Here is a 22,809-nt window from a genome sequence, read left to right as displayed (position 1 = left end):
TGGCCTCATGGCCATGGTGGCTGCGAGGGCTGTCCTTGCCTTTCCCACCCTGGCCCTGCTGCGAGCCCATCGCCTTCACCACGTGCAGTTCTGCCCCAGCACGTGCCCCACTCCTGGTCCCCAAGGAGCTCAGGGCAGGCGGTGGCTGCTAGGGTATTCTGTCAGCTGTCAAGTGCTTGAAGCACCTTTGTGGAGTTCAGCAAACCTCTTTGCATGCGAAATAGCAGGTCTCCAGAGAGCAAATCCAGAGTGAAACATCTCTCCTGGTGATTGACATCAACGTCTCTCATTAATGGTGCTTTTCGGCTGTGCCGTACGGTCACCTGCCCTTACCGGCTCCTCACCTGCAGCACACGTGAGAGGTGAGCTGGGCTCCAAACCCAAGCTTCTGCTGGGGTTCTATTTCACCCCATTTGCAAGGGCTGAGCTGGGGGCCAGCTCACAGAGGAGAGCGAGATGCCATGAGCCTGGAGGCCACATGATCCTTGTCACTGGTGTAGCTTAAACCAGGGGCAAGTCACAAGAGCAGAAGCGTTCTTGGAGGTGCCGCAGCATTTGTGACAGAGATGTTGCGGTGACTGCATTTGGTGGGGGACAGCAGTGTAGCACAGCAGGTCTCTGCAGCTGCGCTTGTCACCAGGACAGGGACAGCCTCGGGGCTTGTCCTGCACGGAGGCCAGTGTGACTGGAGCCAGTGCAGCCCCTTCCCTGCCTGCAGGCAGGATGCTCCGGGCAGGACTGGGGGGGATGTTTGAGCACCCCGGACTGCCCCTCACAGTGGGTGCTGTGCAGTCAATACCGAGATAACCCATCAGGAAGGGGGAGGAAACACAGCTTGGGTCCCCCCCTTGCCAGCCGGTGAGCGGGGCTGCTCTGGCCCCTCGGCATCGCTCCGGCTGTGGTCGACCAGCCTCCCTGCGGCCCCACTGGGCTGAAAACATCCATTATCGGTGCCTGTCGGCAGCGATTACGGAGCACAATGCTGACGGCCGTGCGGGGGGAGCCCACGGCCGCGGGGCCGGCGGCGCTGGGGCTGCCGCAGGGGGAGTGGGAGGGGAGGGCCGGCTGCCCAGCACGTCCCAGCGCGGGCGCGGCGGCTGCCGCGGGTCGTGCGAGGCTGCGGCCCCGGCTGCCGGGACAGCCTGTGGCCCACGCCGGCCCCAGGCTGCTGGAGACCTGTGGACATCACCCACAGGAAAACTTCTCGTGGCTGCAGGATGCGGCTCAGCCTCGCAGTGCTTTTCCCATCGTGGATGGCAGTTGTGGCACTGGAGAGTCCCAGCTGCTGTGACCAGCTTGGGCATCTGGGATTTGGGGCAGAGGATCTGTGCAAAGGGAGAAAGTGTGGCTACTAAAGTAGCAGTTCTGCTGGGCTTTTCCTTGTGGGGTTTGCAGCCACCACGAGTGCGCAGCCAGCTGGGTGTGGGGCTTTCGTCCTTTCTCCCAAACCGTGGGCTTGCCAGGGATGTGGCCAGATGGGGAGGAAGGGGCAGGACCGGGGGAAGAGGCAGCAGGATGGGGAGGTGCTTCTGTGCAGGCAGAGGCCGAGCTTGCCTGTCCTGCTAATGACAGTGTCCTACTTGGTGTCTGCATCAAGAACGGGGCTAATCCTAATCCAGGGCAAGGATAAAAGGCCACAAGTGCCACATGCCAGGAGCCACGTTCTGGTTGGCACTGGCCACGGTGCCTTTGTTTAGTGCCCTAAGCCCCGAGGTCAGTGCAGCTAGCTCAGTTCTAGCTCAGGCTTAGCTGGACCTGCCCTCCAGGATGGAGACAGAGCTGCTTTAGGGCCTTGGTCTGCCCACTGCTGCCAGCATAGCCAAGGACAAACACACACAGAGCTCACGTTTCAAGTTGTGTGTGGCTTTTCAACCCCATCAAATAGCTTTATTCACACAAACGTCCCTTAATTTACAAAGCCTCTGCCATTCATACACATCAGGGGATCCACAGTGTTCAAAGAACTTAAATAGAATGTTTCATACCAACCCAAGTAAATCAAGTACAAAAAATATTTATATAAAGTTGTTCACACATAGGTCCTAGATTACCAGCTTCTGTGCAAAAAAGAAAAAAAAAAGAAAAATACAGATTAATTTACTAATATTATCTTTAGTTTAGAGTCTGGGTTTAAGCCTTCTGCTCTTGCTAGCTCATCACAGGAGCTGTGAGGAGTGGGGGGAGCCCTCAGCAGGGCTGGGGCAGAGTGCCCCTGTCCTGGGGCTCACCCAGCACCCCCGGTGGTGTGGTAGTGAAGCAGCTCACCCTGCAAAGCTGCTGTTTCCTGCTGGGTGAGTGAGCTGAAGGCTCATGCTGGGTTGGGCAGCTGCTGTGAAGGGAGCAGGCGCCAGGATGGGGACACCAGGCACTCCTGTGTGGCCCCCGTGAGCTCTTTCAGCAGCCTAGACACACCCTCAGGACTAAAAGCATTTGGGCAGGCTGCAGAGAAATGATCTGGCAGATCACAGCTGGAAGAGAGCAGCTCCCTGCACTTCCCTTCTAGCTACGCCCACCACCCCAGACACCCTGCCCTGAAGTGTGAAATGCTTCTGGACATGAAGGGCCCACCCGCTGGGATGTGCCTGTAACCAGCTGAGGAGCACAGGAGCCACTGGCACAACTCTTCCCACACCAGTGGCACAAGCATTGGCTGAATCTTGGTGCCAAGGAAATGGGGACTCTGCTTTCCCAGTGCTGCCCTGGCTGATGGGCTGGGGGCTGTGAGGAGCAGAGCACAGCGCTGAGCTCCGCACACCCATCCCATGCCAGCACTGCCAAAAAAGGGACCAGGAGCACCCTTGCCCTGGGCAGCTGTAGTGTGAGGCTTGAGCAGCACAGGCCTGGGTAAGGAAGGAAAGCAGCAGCGTGTTTCCCTGTTCTCCTGACCTGCAGAAAGCCCAGGGAAACGAATCCCAGCTTGTGCCCTGAAGCAGCTGCCCCGTGACACTTGGCAGGCTTAAACCCAGACTCGTACTGCATACGGAGGAGACAGACACCGCACACAACGGAGGATTTCCACAACGATGGTAATGCTTGTTTTACATCTTATTGCTCCAGAAAGGCTCTGGGAGCCCGTGATATGTGAAGGAGCTGGGTCCTGAGGAGTAAAGGAAGACCACAGGGGTAACTCTTATCTGTCACTAGCACTGCTGAACCTCAAACACAGCAGTAAGGGGATATAGGGGAGCTAATCTAACCCCTCTAGACTAGAGCCACCTCTGCTTTCCTCCCCATGGACCAAAAGCTGGCTGGGAGATCCCCATGACACCTGCATGATGCCAGTGGTGTCAGCCTTGCTGCAGGCTGGTGCAGATAACACATTTCTCAATCCTCCTGAGGCTTGGCTTGTTCCCCCCACCCACCCCACATCCCTTTTGTAAACAGCAAAATCAGAAGTAAACAGTTTCATACAATCACTCCCCTGGCGTGGGCACCATCTGGGGCCGCACGAGCCTGGAGAGTTCTGCAAGGGGGGCTTGGCTCCCCCCACACCAACCAGCTACCCCCAGCACCTGCATGCTCAGCTTCACTGCAGCCAGGAAGAGACAGAGACAGCCTGGCCCTGGGCTGGGAAAAGGGCCACAGACTCTGTGTTGCTTTCTTAAGTTTGGATTTTCCCAGTGACACATCCTAGTGCCAAACATCCACAGCAGAGTGGCCTGCAGGAGCTGGGCAGGTGAGGCCGGATAGACCCACCTGGGAAGAGAAGGCTGAACATTCTCCATCCCACAGCATATGCAGGTTTGAGCTGTTCCCCGTTCCCACATTGTTCTAGAGGGAGTGCTGGTCTGGGCCAAAGTAACTGGAGGAGAGATGTGGGGAGCTGTAAACACAAAGCAGGTTCCTGTATAGTCTGGGGAGTTGAACACAGCAGCAATATCAGAGAGAAATGCTCTTAAAAGGACAAACTAATCAGGGAAACATCCACATTGGCCAAAGGCTAGCAGCCCTAGGACTCCTCCTTGGAAGTGTTTGCTAAATCCTAAGTAAGGCACTACGGTCTAGCTCACTAACATCAAGCTGTTGAAAAACACATCTGCAATGCAAAAGCTGAGGTGGAGACGTGTGGTTTGAAGATGGCCTGAAACAGCAGTGGACCAAGAGGGCTGGCCCTCCCAGGGCCTGCTGGACTCACTCCTGTCCTGAGAGGAACAAGGCAACCCACTCACTGCCTTCCAGCTTCACCTCCTGCCTTTCAGACTTGGTATTCCTCCTGCTAGGAAGCTCCCTTCAGCTGCCAAGTTATGCCTGCTGAGATGCCATTCCAGCAGGGAAAGCCAAGGCTTGGAGGACAAAGCCCTCTTACTGCACCTGTTCAGGCCAGGGTTCAGTTAGAACAGCTGTAACAGTCAGGAGCAAAGGCTCTGCCAGGTGGAGGAAGGATGGTCCAGTGATCAGGGCACTAACACTGCACTTGTGAGATAAAGGGTTCACTCTCCCCTTCCCGTGGGATGCAGCACAGGAAGCTGCAGGAATCCCACCCAGCTGCAGTACACAGAAGCATCCCTAGGGACAAACACAAGAGCAGTGTGAGAACAAGGGCTTGGTGCTGCGTTTGTGCTGTCCAAACCTTCACAAGTCACAGACAGCCAGTCTGGAGACTTCTAGTCCTCCTAAGAGGGACCAGGCCTTCCTGCAGCCACAGCTTTAGCTTTATGTCCTGGAAAAGACGGAAGAGAAGAAAGAAGCCCCTCCATCCTTTCCCTGCTCTGCCTTAGCCCACCTGAATTTCCTCGATTTCCGTTCCTTCCTGTGAGGTCAGCAAAGTACACTGAGGAGATACATGGAGGTGCTGCCAGTTAGGAACCTTCCAGTGATGGCAGAGGAAAGTGCAGGCAAGGACCAGTTCCCACAGCCAGGGATGAGGGGGCCAGGGGGACCCTCTCCTGCCCATGGCCATGGCCAGCTCCAGACTGAGCACCCCAGCAGCTCAGGAGTGATGCTGGGTCAGACCAGCCCACTTCCCAAACCACTGCTGGGTGATTTCACCTGCTAAGAAACATCTTAGGTGGTTCAGAAGCTGCAGGGTGGAGAAGAGGTGGTGCTTTACATTGCATTTACAGTGAGCAAAGTCTAAAGATCATCAACACAGGGCAGCCCCAGAATAGGAGTTTTGCTTCAAATACAGGCAAGGAAATAGAGTACAAACTGCTCAGCCTGAGGTTCCAATCTCCTGACCTGAGCTGTGCTGTACTGTAACCCACCCTGAACAGCAGCATTGCCTTTTGCTTCCTGGAGATCATTAGCTAGCAGGGAAAAGTGTCCTGTGGGAGGATAGAATCCAGCCCATGAGCCATTAAGGCCAAACCTCCTTCTCTCCCCAGCATTGTTCCTATCGACTGAAGTTTGGCATTAAATGGATCAGAGAAGTGGACTGCTTTCTGTTTCTCTTGTACTCAGATGATGTCAACCTGAAAATTGTACTCAGCAGCTCCCCAGTTCCCTCTGTATAGAAAAACAGTAACAAAGATGATAGTGAAATCCAGCTTGGGAAGACCTGCTTTGCCAAATGGCTTTCCAGCTTGTTTATCCTACTCTATCCTAATGTCAGCTGCTCATAGCCTGGGCAGCACCACCTACTCAGGGGCTGCCTGGCTATGAGGTTATTTAGCTGCTTGCAACATGTGGTCCAAGAGACTCGTTTTTCCTAAAGCACTGCACTCCCGAGGCAAACCTAGCCAGCACTCAGCTCCCATTTTCCCTAGGCAAAATCAAAAGCTTTGAACCCAAAACTGTGCCCAGCTGGACTCGGAGCTGGTGCCTGGCAGCACACCTCACCATCAGGCTGCTGATTCCCACTTCCTTATGGAACCACATCCCTAGAAACATCTACTAAATCAAACGGCAGCACAGGAGACATGGGGAGGGCTGGGCACGGGCAGCTCTGCTCTCTGGATCTTGTTTCAAAGTCTCATGAATGTGACAGCTGCCAGCTTGTGTTCTTCCACAGGCCCCTCCAGCCCCCTCCCACACCCCCACAACACCCCTTCCCAACACAAAAAAGTAACACCCAAAGATTTCACATTGCCAGAGATCCTGCAGACCAGGGATCTTCTGTATCATCATCTTCCCTTATCTTTGACTTCCTTGTTGCACGTAAATAATGGAGATTATGGGTCCCTGGTAAATAAATCTGCAAGAGAAAACAAGAGAGGAGAAAGAGGTCAGGTTTGTCAGTGGTTTGCCCCAGTTACTACATTATGACTCCAGGCATTGGCTGCTGGATGGAAGGGGTGTAGGACACCACTCCTGCCACCTGCCCACTGATCCCAGTTAGTCCAAAACGAGTGCTGCCACATCTCTCTACTGCCCAGTGCTTTTGCTATCGATCCAGATAGGAACTGGGCTCAGTTTAGAGTCAGTTTTTTCCCCAGAGGGACTCAGACAGCAGTGCATAGAGCACATTGCCAAGGACAGCATGTATGCAGCTGCCCCAGGCGGGAGCTGAGCTGGGACAGGCTGGCTGGGGCTGAGCACCTCCCCACAACACAGCCCCATCCCACACAGCTCCCCGCAGTGACAGTCCTGCTGGAACAAGGACAAGTGTTCCCACGGCAGAGCCTGGCCTTGAGAGTCCATGTGATGTGTCTGTGAGTGACAGCTCCCTGTTCTCTATCAGGAAAGGTGGAACAAGCTGCAACCCTGGAGCTGCCCTGCACTGCTCATCCCCTACATCAGCAGCAGCTCAGACACCGCGAGCAGCTCTGCAAAAGGTGGGTAAAATCCAGGTTGGTGCAACTGGAAGCAGAGCAGGATAGGTTCACAGCTCAGCCCACAAGGATGCTCAGTGCCAGGGATTTTAGAACAGGCAGGTATTTGCTGCATCAATCCCTGCTTAGGCCAAAGTCTCAACACACAACAACCTCCATGGTCCCTGTAGCAGCAAGGGTGCTGCACCCATTCATCCACAGCCCTGACACCCGCCCATCCTCCAAGCTCAGGGACATGGGAATGCTCAACTCTGCACATAAGCTACCAGTGTTTTCCACACAATTTGTGTGCAACCCAGAAGATTCCCTGTGGACAGCAGAAGAACAGCACATGTACACGTGATGTCACTTCTGTACTGAAAATACATCCTTCAGGATGTCCCAAACTCAAGGAGGCACCAGCAGAGCCAAGGGCAGCAGCTGTGGTGGGAAGCAGCAGGGGTGGTCTATGAGCTCTAAACTCAGACAGTGACATGGAAAAAAAAATGTGGGGGGTGGATTTAGTTCCCCCATTCAGCAGGGGCAGGTCCCACTCCACCAGGGATGGGCGAGGGGCTCTGTAGAGACACCAAGGGAGCAGTGGGAAAGACCTGCTGCAGAAAAAATGCATCTGCCCAGCAAATTACTCCAATCCCTTAGTCCTAGGAAATCTCATTAAAGAAATCCCTGCCTGAGGAACACATTTCTAAAGGACGAGGCTGCTCAGAGCAGAAGGCAGGGTCCTGGGCACACTCCTTTTCAGGAGAGGTTAACCAAGGGATGCCACTTTTGCAGGCTGCCATTGGAATAAAGCCTTTCTGTTTGAGGAGGCAAGAGGCACACAGACATTGGGTCAGGGCAAACACAGAGGGATTCTCCTGGAAGATTTCTCCTATTGTGCAGCTTCATTAGCAAGTAGGGCAGTGTTTCTGTTTGTGCTTCCCTGGAGTAGGAGCATTTTCAGGGAAGGCGCTTGCTTGAGCAGCCCTGAGCTCACTGCTCTGAGACAGGAGAGCTCACCCCACTGACGCACATTGTTGCAGAGGCTTGTTCAGGAGCTTTTAATCCCTCCACTGATGCCACTTATAGTTTTAATCAGCTCGAACGTTCATTCGGCATCAGCAGGATGTGAACCAGCAGCCCGTGGAGCCCTCACCCAGCACGCAAGATGACACCAATGTGGGGGTCACACAGAGGGGTCTGCAGGGCAGAGAGGACTCAGTGCAGAGGAGGGAGAGATAACCCATCACCTCCTCGTGTTAACCATGTCATCTGCCCCTGTGTGGGAACACAGAGTGCGAGGGAAGGGGGCTGAGTGCCTGATTTATCTCCTGAGCCTTTCCTCGTGCTCTGTACCTATACTTGTGATGCATTCCTTGGGTGAATCCTTAAATCCAACCGCAGTGACCTCCCCCAGAAGGCAAAGCAGGGGTGACAGTGAGCAAACACTAACACAATTGGCCAGAAGTGACATGGTCCAGGTCACCCTCAGGGCCTCATTTCACCCCAGGTAGAATCAACACTGCCCAGAAGGGTATCACCACTCTGTGGGGTGGCCCCTGTCATGCTGCATTCACTGTTACGGCTGAGAAGAGGAACTGACACTGCTTTTACTGTCCTGTGGCTTTTGTCCATGCCAAGATCCACAAACCACACAAAAAACAGTCCAAAGTCAAAACCAACATTGTTTTAGGAATGAAATTGCTGTCCTTTAACTGGCCAGTGAGTAAAACTTGAGCTGAGTGATACTAACAGACAAGATCTAACATGATGCAGCAGCCCATGTTCACTGACAGCTCTCAGAGCTGCTGCTGCGTCCCTGATCCCTGTCTGTCCTCCAGCTCCAAAATTCCACAGGGCAGCAGTTTATCAGCAGTGCTGGGAGTGGCTGGGCACAGCACCAGAGAGCTCTGGCCAGGACAGACACCATCATGCAGGGTGAGCAGATGAGCTTGCTCAGCATCAGTTCCTGGTGCACGTTGGAAATGCAAAGAGCAGAACAATGCAAATGCAAACAGCCACTTTCAGCTGAAACTGGAATAATCAAACCCAGTGACAGAGGAGTGCTGGAGAGAACCAGGCTGGCCACAGCTATTGAACACCTTCCTGCTCATGACAGCCCCTGAGATGCTGCAGCCTGCACAGATTCTTGCCATTCATCTTAGCATCCACCCAAAATCAGACCAACTGTTTTATGCACAGTGAAAATATCATTGAATACAATCTACCAGAACAAGCTGCCTTCTACACTGATCACAACCATTGTGGTTTGATGTCCTGTGTGAATCAAAACTACAAAGTTTCTTAAACACATAATTGTCAGTGGTGGGTGATGCTGTACTCACCCCCCTTGTGTTTCTGTGGCCAAGGCCCCTGTGTCACTGCAGTAAGCAGCAAAAGGTGAAACTGCCACTGTACCCTTGTGCCTCTGCAACTTGTCTAAGGGGTTGCACAAACCCACCCCATCAGAGGATCCCACTGGAGCAGCATCTCAGGGAGGCCCCTCACAAGCCCCAGGGAATCTGGAAGGCAACTACAAAGGTGACATAGAAAGAAAGATGTTCACACTGCAGGAAAGGAGAGTTGTCCTAGCTTTCCAGTACTGGGAAGGAGGGGTGAAATACTCCCCAGTGTGCAGTGCAGTTAGTGCTGGGCTATCACACAGTCAAAGAGACCCATCAGCAAATACCCAGCACAACCCAGCCACTCCCTAATTGTACTAGAAAGGCTTTTGTCCTCTTTGCCCAAAAGGCAGTTTTTGCCAACAACTCTAGGGAGTTGTAGATAAACTTGGCTTTATGTAAACATTTGGAGAAGGTAGGGAAGCAGCGTTCAAATTAAAAAGAGAATACCTTCGTTTTTCCCAGGGAAATGCTGCCTACCTCTGCTAGAACTATTGCCCCAGGGCCACCAACAGTGGGAAGCACAAGGAGATAATGAGTCATCTCCACCTCAGTGTCCAGCGTAAACCAAGCCAAAAACACTTTCCTGTCTGAGAACTGACATTTCCTATCTGCATTTTGGGAGAGTAACAGAGCATGAAGCTGTCAGGTGCGTGCAGCATCCGTGGCAGAACTAAAGGCGAAGCTGCTGAGACATGAAGCGAAATCTGAAGAGGTCAGTGGCATAGCAAAGAATAAGCAAAAATCCGATTCCCTGGGTCAGGGAGGGTTACAGTTTTCCAGGTTATGACATGAACCCAAGGCTGAGCAGGTCTGAACTGTCCTGGGGAAGAATCCGCTGCATGACCCAGCATAGCAAAGCTACACACCAGTGCCACAAATAAGTTGGAAGAGGTTACATGAGTTTCTCGGTCAACTAAAATTACCTGAGAGCAGAATTCAGGCCTTGCTCTAAATCCCATTTTAAGCTTCTCAAGCAGGTTTCCAATTTAAGATTTGCATTTAATAGCATCCAGAAGAAGGCTGATGTGAATGCACAACTACACCGCAAAACCCACCAAATATTCTGGCTGTCCCACGAGTGAGGCAGAGGAATACTCTGGGTTTGCAGGGAACATATGGCTGGCGCTGGGCTCTATCTGGGCCAAGCGATCACGCTCCATGTGGCAGGTTGGGTTATGTAAGAGCATCCCTGGCTACTGCAGCTGTGTCACGATGGAGCGATCGGTGCAGACTCACGGATGGAGTGGGGTGGGGGGGGCTGCAGGAGGCAGCTGGGTTTGAGCAAACAGCCGTGGGGTAGGACTGTCCCCTCGGTGTTTGTTATCCCTTCATGTACTATTCCGCAGATCTGCGCAGGATGAATTTTCCCCCGAGGGCAGGGGCTGGTTGCATAACGCAGCAGCATCGTGTCAGCACAGAGCCAGCGCAGATGGCAGAGCCCGGCCTGACCCTCCACGTGCAGCAGAGCTGCTCCCACATCCCCACCAGCCCTGCACCTCGCCCCGGGGCACAAGGCCGGGTGTCTGCTCTTCCCCGGGGCTGGAGCACACCCATCTTAAGGGCTCATATTTCCGCAGATTCACACCCCCACCCTAATCCCAGCCCGCACTTGCACTGGGACCAGTATCCAGCCCCAGGCAGCAGTGCTCGAATCAGCTATTCACACTTGAGATGGGTGTTAAATATTTTGTGCCTGGAAGAGTGCAGAGGGGATGGTCTGTGGACCAGTTTGGACAAACCAACAGAGAAGAACAAGACCAACCCAATAGCTCTTTTCATTTCCATATCCCTATTTTTCTACGTACAGCACAGAGTGTACCTGGGCACACAGAGAGAGGGGGAGTCAGGTACCACATCCTTTTCCATAAGCTCAGGAACCCTCAGGTGGCAGCAATGAGGGGTTTTAGCAAAACCAGCCGAAATGCCACCACCTTCCCCACCACCTGCTGCTGGGGGCTTGCTCTCAGAGTTGGCCAGGCACACAGCCATCAGGTGGCCAGGGAAATGGTTTCCTCCCTCTCTGCCCTCTTACATCCATGGTCAGCTCCAGTCCAGCTGGCTCTGTGTGGTTTCAGGGCGAGGTGAGGGCTGGGGCCCAAGCTGTGATGCCACCACCTGACACAGGCAGGCTGTCAGAGATCTCCTGGGACCAGTGATGGGCAGGCAGCTCTGCAGGAGGCTGAGAAAGGATGTGGGCTGGAAAGACGTCAGCCTCACCCCTGGTAATCTTCAGTTTCATTGAAATGCTTGGCTGGGAGAATCCCTAGTAACAGCTCCTGTTTACAGACAGCTTTGCTGTGTAGGCAACACCTCCCAGTCCTTCCGTGTCACTGGTTAGTGACACCACCAGCTACCCCACACCCTGGGGGTCCTTCCAGACCATGTGTGACCACCCAGGCCTCAGGATCAGGACCTCAGAGCTTGAGACTGTTTAGCAGGGGGGGAGAAGAGAGGGGACTCTGCTTGGACAGAGCTGAGCTCAGTCTAAGCAGAGCTGTTTTTAAGCTTCCTTCCTGAGTAGACACAGGTCTACAAACACAGATGCTGGAGACCAAAGCATCTCCTGGATTTGGGCCACTGACATTCACACCAAAGGGAAGTCCTGCCTTTAATAGGGAAATGAAACAGAGCCACAAGATGGACCCACGTGCCTTGTAGGTGAAAGCAAAGAGTTTTGTGCCAAGACAGATGTGCCACTTGGTGCCTGCTCACTAAGCCAGCTGAGCCCTGAGGTGTCCTTTCCAAGTGTCACAGGGGAGGGGGATGGTGCTAGACAGGGAGCTGCTCCCAGCACAGACCGTGGAAATTATATCACACAGCAGGAGGCAGAACTGGCAGATCCCTCCCTGCCCCTGAGAGAGACAGATGTCCCTAAAGCTTATAGCAAGTGCTTGCAGGTCTCTCTCTGCTGTGCCCCAGCCTGTCTCAGCCACTAGCCAGGACCTCTGAGGAGCAGGGCTCCTGCCCAGCCCTTCCAGCTCCACTGGGCCCTCGGGCGGTGACAGGATGTGCAGCTGCTAATTCTATTTCTCACCTCTGCTTTATTTTTGCAGTAGAATAGATGAAAATAATCTCAGAAGCAGTGCTCTGATGAGTCACTATAGAAATAGCTCTAGAAACATGAAAGACTCCTTTGTGTCACTACAAAGTGCACTATTGGGCCAGTACAGCCAACAGAAATAAGACAAAAAGTGCGAATCACTTACCCAGCTGCAAAGCACAGCAGTGCCCTGCCCTGAATTTAAGCAGCACATGTAACCTGGTCCATTCTGGTTTCAAGCTCAAAGGCATCAGGTCGATCCTGCGGGTTAGCAGCCAACATGTCTTTCAAGAGCTGCTTGATCCCCTCAGACATGGAAGTCCTGCGTTTCTGAGGGATGTGCAGCTCCATCTTTGGGTTTTCTAGCAGCGCTTCCCCAACGGGCACGATCTCAGTCCCCTGCTTGATGTAAGTCCCCAGCAGCTCCTTCTTGGTCTCGGCATCAATGAAAGTGATCCTCTCAATCATGGCCCAGATGATGATGCCGAGGGCAAAGATGTCAGCCTTGGCAGTGTAGTGTCCCTCCCAGACCTCGGGTGCCATGTAGAAATCAGAGCCACAGGCTGAGGACAGCCAGTACTTGTTCACATTCACGTTTTTGTTTTCGTGCCCACCCTCCTTGCCCCGAGCAGTCAGGCCAGCGCAGACCTTGCTCAGCCCAAAGTCGGCCACCTTGAGCACAGGGGTGCCAGATTTCTCAGTTATCAGGATGTTGTCAGGCTTCAGGTCCCGGTGGACAATGTGGTTCTTGTGCAGGAAGGCAATGGCACTGGTCAGCTGCAGCATGAAGCTCTTGTTGGTGGCTGGGTCGGGCCTTCGGGACAGCACGTACTGGTTGAGGTCTCCCCCTTCGCAGAACTCCATGACAAACCACAGGTAGCAAGGCTCCTCTGCATAGCCCAGGATCCTCTCACCTGACCAAAAGGGATAAAAGAGTGGGTTTTTCAGACACATTACAAAGTCCATACTGACCCAGGGTGGGTGAGGAACAACAGGTCTGGTTTATGTGGATAGCAAAGGCTTTGGGAATGTGACTGGGACCTATTGCACTGCAAGGCACCAGTGATGCTGGCACTGCTGTGCCTTCACGTGCTTTGGGATCCTGTTGAGCACAACACACCAGCACCATGTTTATCCAAATCACTGCTGGGAACCGGCTCAGGGACCTCCTCCCAGCAAAGTACAGAGAACATATTTTCTTCAGTCCTACCACCAGGCCATTCTCCCCAGGCTCTGACAGCCAAAGCAGCAGAGGCTAAAAGCACAATTAGCAGTGAGTCTACAGGAGAAAAATCAGTTCTGTGAATGCCTCCTCTCCCATCTGAGCTCTGCTGCAAGAGGCAAAGGCTGGCTCATTCCATACACTTTACTGGAACTGCACACAGGGAGTAAATCACAGCCCTTAAAACTGTGCCAGCACAGTCTTGCCAAGAGTGGTCACACCAGTGTCCAAGCCCTATGGCCCACTGGGTCTTCCCAGACGGAATTTGTGCATTTAAGGATTGCATTTGTGCTGGGAAAACTCTGCCACTTCATCCAGCTTTCATTAAGTGCCAACAAGTCTTTAATGAGAGGAAACTAGAGGTCCAAGCCACAAACAATGTTTGCTGAGTGTAATCTCAGCCACACTTATAACTGCTCATACTACCCAGTATTACACCCCAAACAGCTTCTTCCTTCACCAGACATCAAACTGAGCTCTTCAAACTCAGAGCATGTCAGGGCTGGTCCATTAAATCTAGGCTTTACTCCATAAAACTCCTACCTAGGGAAGGACTCTCCTGCACATCAATTAAACATGTGAAGAACACAACAGCATCATATCAGCTAATGGAGCCATGTCTGCCACTGGTGCTCCCCAGGGCTGCCAGGATGCCCCAGGGGGCATTGGCAACAGACCCATCCTGTTAGCTGATGCCAGGAATGCAAACCCCACTGTCAGACCCCAAGTCTCCTCCAGAGAGCACCCAGGTGATTGGCAGAGCCTGCACATACTACCAGAGCATCATTTTGCTCTAGAAACTGATTTTTTTAATCCTCAAGCACCATAAGAGAGAAGCTGGAGGATACCACTCACCTCTGCCATAGTTAAAAAGTCCCACAGCCAAACTCAAGTGTTTTTGAAAGCAGTGAAATAACTCCACCCATTTGACAAAGTTGGGTTTTGTTCGAGCAAAGCCCTAGAGAGCATCTGGGAAAGCAAAAAACTTCCAGCAGCAGGTAAAGCCAAGGACTACCAGGGACACCCAGCACTGGTCAGCAATCAGTGTGGGTGGGAATATTGGTTATTTGCACAAACAGTCTGTATCCATGGCTACTGTTATGGAAATGGAAATCTGCACAACAGAAGGATTTGGCTGCACCTCCCTATCCTCGGCCATCTTTTGCTGAGGTTAGGTCTGAAGGTTAGATCTGGGGGATGAAAGAACAGGGTGGAGATACACAGGGTACAGGGTGCACTTCGGAGGTCTCATCTGGCTGGAAGGGGGCTCAGCATGAAAGCCCAAGGGCCAGCTGGGAGCGCACAGGACAGCTTGGCTCTGGAGACCAAAATGCTGACCAGGAAAAGCAGCTTCTCTGGTGCAAGCCACCTTTGGCATGACAGCATGGAAACTTAAGGAGAGGCTGCTTGTCCTGGGAGCAGAGACCTTGGCACAGCCAGGACAGCCCCAGCTCACACAGCTGCCACCACTCTGATTTGTTAAACCCCAGTGACATCACAGCAGGACACAGGGTTCAGCCTTCCTGCTCCCCTCTGCAGCCATACAGCCCCAACACAGGGAGCTGAAGGGTCTGGCTCTTCTCTGCCAGGAATCAAACCATGACAGGGAGCACAGCAGAGCCCCACATCCCTCACACACAGCCAGGTGGGAGCATCCACACAGCACTGCTGGCAGCCCCTTCTCAGAGGAAGTGGCTCAAACACTGGCTCAGCAGCAGCCAGGAACTGTTAGCTCTGACAAGTCAAGGTTTGTTTTCAGCATAAGGAAGGCTCTGATTTAAAACCTAGCCCCTGAACCTCAGCAAGAGCAGGAAAGATGATGGGGATCCAGCAGTAGCTGTGAGCACCAGGCACTTCACTTTGGGTGGAGTGTTGCAAGTAGAGGCTTAAGCCAAAAGTAATATTTCCTCATTTTCTTTCTATAATCTGAAAGTGTTTTAGTTGTTAAATCATCTTCCTGCCTTCAAAACAAACAGCTTTAAACATAAAGAGCTGGCAATATGCTCCCTAAAGATGAGATGTTAGCAAACTGAAGACAAGCAGTCAAGAGCTGAGGAGATGCCAATGACAGGCTGGACCTGTTCTCTATCACCAAGCCAGCATTCCCATGTGCTCCCTGCCCAAACACAGGATGGAACACACTCACACTCCATCCTTCCAGCAGCACACACAGACCTCCCCCACCCCATCCTGGGAGCTCATTAGCAGCATGTTAATTTGCTTAGCTTCACAGGGAAAATAAAAATCTAATGAGAGCAGAAGCAGCATCCCAGTGCCCACTACCACACATAACCTCTGACTCCCTCTGTGCAAGGAGGCAGCAGCAGAGAGATGGGAGCTAGCAGCATGGAATTCTGGGTGGTTGGAATGATGGCAACACATATGGGTGACACCAGGGCAGCCCACGAGTGAGGCTGAGTGCTGGTAGCAGGCTGGTGGCCACAGATGGCATGGGAGGAGCAGGAAGCCACACTTTATACCTGTTCACTTAAGGCAGCTGTCACTGCTGTGGGTTAGGAGCAAGAGGGGCACGTGATGTGCACAAGCCCTGGAGGTGCTCCTGTGTCAGGGCTCCGAGCACATTGCACGGGTATGTGCCTCTCCTCCAGCTCAGTGCCGAGCTTTCACCTTCCTTTACACATCCTGCCCTTAAATTTAATTACTCCACACCTCGTTAAAATGATAAACGTTCAGGCTCCGTGCCATAGCTGAGACCAAACCCCGCCTGGTATCCCGACAGTTGTGCTCCTGATTCAGAAAGTCTCGGATTAATCCTCACTGTGCCCTGAGCCCCAGCACGTTGGCACAGCATCTGTGCTGGCCTGTAAATAGCCCAGCTGCAGTCGTGCAGAATGGCACGGCAGCACGGCTCCACGGCCACCGCCACAGCTCCAGCGCTGCTGCCGCCAGGGAAGGAGAGCAGGAGACCTGCGGGGCTCATCCAGCTCCAGCTTTTGCTTTGAAAATATTTATCTATGTCTATCAGACCCAAGGCTTGGGAAAGCAGCAAGCACAGGCTGCCCGGCACAACACAGCCCCGAGGGCAGCCAGGCAGACGGAAGGGAGAATGTGCTCCAGCTTGGTTTGGGGAGTCAAACTGCTCCAGGCTGGGGATGCAGAGTCCAGCTCGGCTCCCCTCTAAGGGGCTGCAGCAGGACCAGGGCAGGCAAAGCCCTTCCCATTGCTGGGAATTCAGGAGGCTCAACCCCCACCTAGAGATGGGGCATCTATGGGTCTCCTTCTCCACCTGGAGATGGGGCACCTCCAGCTACCCAAGAGCTTCCCCAAGCCAAGCCACCTCTCCTCGGGGTGTGCAACATGACAGAGGGGGGCAGAATCCCCCACACATGCTACAGCTGGACACACACCCAAAGGGAAGAGTTGGCTCCTCTCCCAGGGAGCTATGTGCCCTGGCTGTACAGGAATTTGGACACTGCCCTTCTCAGGGAGCCTCCCTTGGGTAGTTGTGTGAAGGAAGAGCAGGAGCTGGGATGCATGGGGAGAGCCAGGCAGGTCTGGACATATCCTCCCACCAGGGATACAGAGGGGACAGGCAAGGCAGGGACAGTCAGAGCCACAAGTTTGCTCAGAGGACGGATCTCAGGAGCTTTGCACGAGCTCTGTGCCTGGCAGGGGGCCTGGGGGCTGCCTACACTGGGGGGCACAGGGAGACTGAGCTCCCCAAGGAGCTGACAGGAATCCCAACACACAAGTTTGGGGAAGGAAGGATTGGGATGAGCACAGGGGGCACAGGGCTCCAGTATTTTTCCACATCTTCACGGCACATTGGCAAAGCTGCATCTGACAAGCAGCGAAGGGAGCAAAGGGAGGGAGGGAGCATTTTGGAGATGTCACCATCACAGTCATTGGCTGTGACAGGAGAAGGTGACCCCTGACAGCCCCATGATGCTGAGGGACCCCAGGGGAAAATGGGGGTATCAGCCCAGGCTACAGGCATTAGTGCTTCAGGGCTGCTCCCACAGAGACAGCAATGGGGGAACATGGGGACAGTCCTAAAGCTGTGAGAGCCTGAGCCATAACAGGGGGCAGCCTTGGGGTGCTCAGAGATGGGACAGCGCATCGGGCAGAGAGGGGGAGATGTCCCCTTGGTGTAACTGGGGCACAGGCTGTGAAGGTTTCCGAGGGATGTGTGAGAGCTATGGCACAGGTCAGGATAGCAGACAGAGCCTCAGTATTTGAGGTGTAAGGGAGGAGGAGGTCAGTGCTGGCCAGGGGTCCAGCACACAGGGATGTCCCCCAGGGGCTGGGTCTGAGCCTGGAGATAACAACAGGGCCCGTCAGGACTGGGGGCAGGACTGCAGGGCACACGGAGGGAGTCCATGGCATTGCTGCAAGACATGGGTGGGGTTTAGGGAATGGTTTCCTGGGAGCAGCATACAGGAAAGGGAGAGTACAGGGGGTGGCACAGGGTCCAGGACAAGGATTCCCCAGGTGTGTTCAGGGTGGGTGGCAGCAAAGAAGGGCAGCAGAGGGACCCTGTGGGGAGCCCTGCAGGACAGGACAGAGATGGGTGATGGGAGCAAGCCTAGAGCAGATACCTCAGAGGGGACCCTAAGACTGCAGGGGTGATGCCTGCACAGTGGGGAGACCCCAGGGGTGGTTACTCTGGAAAAGCAGTGAGTCAAGGTGGGGAGAAGGGCATTATGAGAGCTGGGGGGAGCTTTGGGTGCTCTTGAGCACAGACAATGCCCACGAGGGATTTGAGCAATAGGGCGATGGGGAGCAAGCAAGGGCAGCAGCAGTGCTTGAGGTGCGGGTACTGTGGAAGGGTGTCCGTGGGGTAGGGAGACAACACCAAGACGTCCTGCATGGGGCATCCCGGCGGTTACCTGGTCAGAGGGGTGTAACGTGGGAGTGGGGCAGGAGGATGGGTGTGGGGGTCATTGAGGCAGCGGGGAGGTGACAAATCCAGGTGCGCAGGGGTAGGAATGGGTGACAGGGGTGTCAGGGACAGAGACCCTGGAGGCCCTGGGCGTGGCAGGGCAGCCCGGGAGGTGCCCTAAGAGGGCGCTGGGGCCGTGCCGGGGGTGCCCCAGGGGTGCCGGTACCTTTGAGGGAGGTCTCGACGAGGCGCAGGTAGAGCTGGCTGCGCTTGTTGCCGTGGCTCATGCGCTGCCCCAGGCCGTGCCGCTGCAGGACGCACTCCTCGAACCGCACCACGTTGGGGTGCTGCCGCCGGAGGCTCGTCAGGGCCCAGAACTCGGCCAGAGCCAGCTCCACGTTCTCGGGAGCGTCGCAGCGGATCCGCTTCACTGCCAGCCGGGCGCCGCTGCGGCCCGAAACCGCCTCGTACACCACGCCGTAGGCGCCGCGGCCGATCTCGGCCAGCAGGCTGTACCGCGGGCCACCGCCGCCGCCGATGCCCGGCCCCGCCACCGCCGCCGCCATGGCCCCGCGCCGCGTCGCCCGCCGCCGCCGCGCTGTTCTTTGTGTCCCGCGGCGGCCGCCGTCCATGGCCCCCCCCCGCCCCGCGTGCCGGGCAGCGCCGCGCGGGCGAGGGGGCACGCGCCGATGCCGCCGCCGCGCCGCGGGGCGGAAAAGCGCGCGCTGCCGGCCCCTTTAAGCGCTCGGCCAATCGCGGCCGCGCGGGGCGAACCACCGCGGCGCCGGGGGGGGGCGGCGGCCGCCGCAACGGGGCTCGGCCTCTCCCCGGTGCCGGCCCCCTACTCGGAAAGGGAGGTCCGGGTTTTCCGCCCCGGGCGCGGTAACCGGGTCGCGGCGCCGCCAGCGCGGCTCAGCGCGGCCAGGGCTCAGCGCGGCGGCAGACCCCTCCCGCTCCCCCGCCACGGTGGTACGCGCCGCGCCGGTGTAAACAGGCCGGTCATGGGGGCCCTGGCGTCCACCGCGGGTTCCCCCCGCGTCCCTCCGTCCTTTCCCCCCGGCTGCGGCCCGGGGGAGGTGGTGCGGGCTCGGGCCTGGCCCGCGGAGCTCACCTGGGGAGCGCCGGCGGGGGCTCCGGGCCGGGCGCGGCGGTGGCGTGTGAATGGGCGGGGTGGGGGAGCGGCGGTGGCAGCGGCGGTGGGATAAGAGCGTGGCCGCGCGCCCTGACGTAACCCCTTATGTAACGGCGGGGGGTGACCCGCCCCCACCCACCGCCCCGGGACGGGCGGCGCACCGGGAGGGCGGGATGCCCCGGGGGGGGTTCGGCGGAGCGGGGCACCAGCGGTAGCCGTGCGGTGCAAGGGATCCGGTGCACCGGGGAGGGCTGCGTGTGATGCCGCCGGGGGAGCGATGCTCCGGGACACGGTGCGCCGGCAGTAGCTCGGTGCACCGGGGAGGGGGGCGGTGCACAGGGTGGAGGTGATGACCCGGCGGGGAGGTTGTGCTGTCAGGGACGTGATTCCCCGGGGAGGGGGTGGTGCCCCGGGACTCAATAAATCCTCGGGACCCGGTAAATCCCCGGGAGCCGTTGCGCCAGCGGTAGCCTCGCGGTGCCGAATGTTCGGCGCACCGGTGCTGTGCAGCCGCACCGGGAAAGGGCGGACGCCCGGTTCGGGGGCGGTTTTACAGCTTCGGCAGCGTTCGGGGGTCCCTCCCGGGCGCCGCGCTCACCCCGACAGTGACGATCCGACCCCGCTCCCGGGGATCAGCAGCTGGAAGTTCCCCGGGAAATTGGCCGCGATCCCAAGAGGCATCGCCCCACTGCCCTGCGGGCAGGGACCGAGAGTTTTCGGGGCACCCCAGGCTGGTGTGGAGCGGCGCGGCACCCACCGGGTGTCCGTGTGGTGGGACGTGCACTGGTCACCAAGAGCGGAACGCGGCGACCGCCCTACGCCGGGACCCCGAGGGGCGGCGAGGGCCGGGGGAAGAACGCGGGGCTGCAGTGCTTCCCCCCGGGATGGCCCGGCGGGATTGGGTTTTGGTTCCCCGTGGAGCTGGTTTGGTGGGATTTCTCCTACGAGCAGGTGGGGTGGACCACAGAGGTCCCTGTCCCACGCAGTGTCCGCGAATTGCTCTTCACTTTCCCGGCCGGGGGCTTCACGAGTATCCGTCCACTCCGGGCTGCGCGGGGGTCTCACCCTGCTCCTGGCGCTGCTGGTGGCTGACAGCCCCCCGGGCTCGGGGCTTTGCACGTCGCCGTCTCGCTCCCCGTGGATTTGGGGAGGGAATGGGGACCCAACCCCGCAAAATGTACTTTTCCAGCCGCCTCTCCCTCGTTTTCCTGCCCCCCGCGCGGTGCCGTTGACAGCGGACACTGCGGCCGGTTAGAGACAGCGTCTGCAGAGCCGGTTCACGGAGGAGCTCTCAAAATTCCCTGATTTCTTGACCCACTGCTGAGCCATGTGCCGCTGCTATCATGCAGCCCCAGCAGCTCCCGGCTGCGTCACACTGGTGCCCCCGGGGAAGGGACGGCGACCCCCGGAGCCACCGGGGGCGGCTCCAATGCGAGGTTGCCCCGTGGTGTCACCGCGCCGGCTGCAGCTCCTGCAAGTGGTTTGACCTCAATTTGTTTTTAAATGGAGCCACTTCGCCTCCCGGGGGTGCTGCGGGGGCCGTGCCACGGCCCCATGCCCCCGGTGCCGCTCGGCAGGCTGGAGCGGCGGGGACGGTGGCAGCGGCGTGACTCGTGTGTTTACGAGAGCGCCGCTTCTTGTACTGCCGTCGAGTGGCACTTGTGCCTCCTGCCCATGCAGGGAGGTCACCGTGCGCCCGCCTGGGCAGCGCTGACCGTCCCCTGCTCCGGTGCTCCCTTTGCCGATGCGATCGCCGGCGGTTCGCTCCGGTGCGGTCACGCTCCATCGGAGGCTGCACAGCTCCCGCGGGCAGTTTGGAGCAAAACCCCGGGCATCGCCCACCCGGCGTTTCTCCCCACGTCCCACAAAATGCGTCTGAAGACCTCCCTCTCCTGCCTACGGCATGGCCAGGCAGGAGTGCAAACGTTTTGGGAGTTTCTGGAAAAGCCCTGTCCCTGAATGGGATGAAGCTGACGGTGCTGGAGGATCCACAGCACAGCGACTGCCTTCCCGGGGATGCTCCCGCCGGCAGCTCTGGGTCGCGGTCCCTCTGCCTGGGGACAGCCCCGGCGGCTGGCAGAGCTTGTCCCACCTGCAGGGACAATTTACCCCATCCCGGGATGGGGAGCCCTGTCTGGTCTGGGGGAAGAGTCCTTCGGTGGGGGGGCCTGGGGGCGCAGGGGCAGAGTGGCAGCGCCGTGTGACGTGAGCTGACATTAACTCCCACCTGCTTTCCGCGGGTGCCTGGCACGCTCGGCCCCCTCCTCGCCGAACGCGCCTTTCACTCATGTAGTTAGGAAAAGTTAACTTTTCTATTACCGCAGATTTCACTTACCCAGGTACTTAATTACCATTGTCCCAGGGAAATGTCAGTATGACTCAGAGACACTTTCCCATTAGGAAGAGACAGATGAATATGAAGTTGAGTTTCTGGTGGGTGGGTTGGCTCCCAGCTCCTCTCCCGGGGGACCCTGTCACCCTCCACGCCCTGAACCCATGGAGGACCCTCTTACCCAGCTCAGTAGATCTGTGTCACTTTGCTCTGGGGACAGGAGTAACTCGACCTCCCAGCCGGAGCAAAGGGAAGGAACCTTATTCCAAACGACATTTCCTTCTGTGTCCTTGGGGTTTGCTCCATCTCTAACACATCTACCTCGTGTGCAATTACCCTGTGCAGGGAGGCGGCTGCACCCCAGGCTGCTGGGTGCAAATATACATATATATATATATGCATATATACATATACACATATATACATATTCTTATAAAAATGATGCGTTTGGTGTAGAAACGCTCCACCCCACCGTGTCTGTGGTGCCCTCACGGCCATCAATCCCAGCAGCAAGGGTTAAACTGCCTGAGGGCTGCCCACAGCCCCTCGCCCACGGTGTTGTGGTCGTTTGCAGCTGCACTTTGTTCTTCTCAGCTTTGTTCTGTGCCTGCACAGCCCAACACACCCCGACACAGCAAGGCGGGGCCGTGGCGGCCCTCTGCCCCTGCGGGGCCTGAGCTCCATCCCCCCTCGCTGCAGCACCAGGGATGGGTTCCTCCGTTGGCCCTGAGGGGGATGCAGGATGCTCTGCCCTTGCCCCCCACCCCATGCCCTGTTCCCTTGGTCCCTCCATGGTGGTGCAGTCCCAGCCTGGATGAGTTAAAATGCACCTCCGAACAAAACCCGTGGGGTCCTGCCTGCTTTTCAGGGAGCAGGTGGATGCCAATGGAGCTAGCCCTGATGGAGGACCACAGCCACAGGCTGCCGTGGCTGCTGGGTGCCCAGCAGAGGGTTCCAGCCGTGTTGATGGCCCCCACTTCCCTCGCCAGTGCTGGGGAGGGCTGAGCAAGGGGGCACCAGGTCCAGCAGCTGGTGTTCGAGCTGGGAGAACGGCAGGTTGCTGGGAAACATCCCTCTTGAGCTCCGATAAAAATAGCTCCATCTTCAAGGCAAGAGGACTGGCTGCGCTGCCAGCGATGCAGGGAA

General features: G+C 56.6%; 1 protein-coding gene across 1 annotated transcript; it reads right to left on the bottom strand.

Annotated features, from left to right (window-relative positions):
- Positions 1-1,847: 1,847 nt before the first annotated feature.
- Positions 1,848-21,117, bottom strand: STK35 (serine/threonine kinase 35). The gene is given in 5 exon segments (XM_032127350.1): positions 1,848-6,133; positions 12,301-13,048; positions 18,426-18,829; positions 18,831-19,110; positions 20,955-21,117. Coding segments are annotated over 4 exon segments (1,560 nt in total). The 3' UTR covers positions 1,848-6,133; positions 12,301-12,335.
- Between the last annotated feature and the right edge of the window lie 1,692 nt (positions 21,118-22,809).

The sequence above is a fragment of the Corvus moneduloides genome, chromosome 17, assembly GCF_009650955.1.
Source record: "Corvus moneduloides isolate bCorMon1 chromosome 17, bCorMon1.pri, whole genome shotgun sequence".
NCBI lineage: Eukaryota > Metazoa > Chordata > Aves > Passeriformes > Corvidae > Corvus > Corvus moneduloides.
Note: the sequence above shows the minus strand (reverse complement) of the source record. Positions and strands in the feature narration are given on the sequence as shown.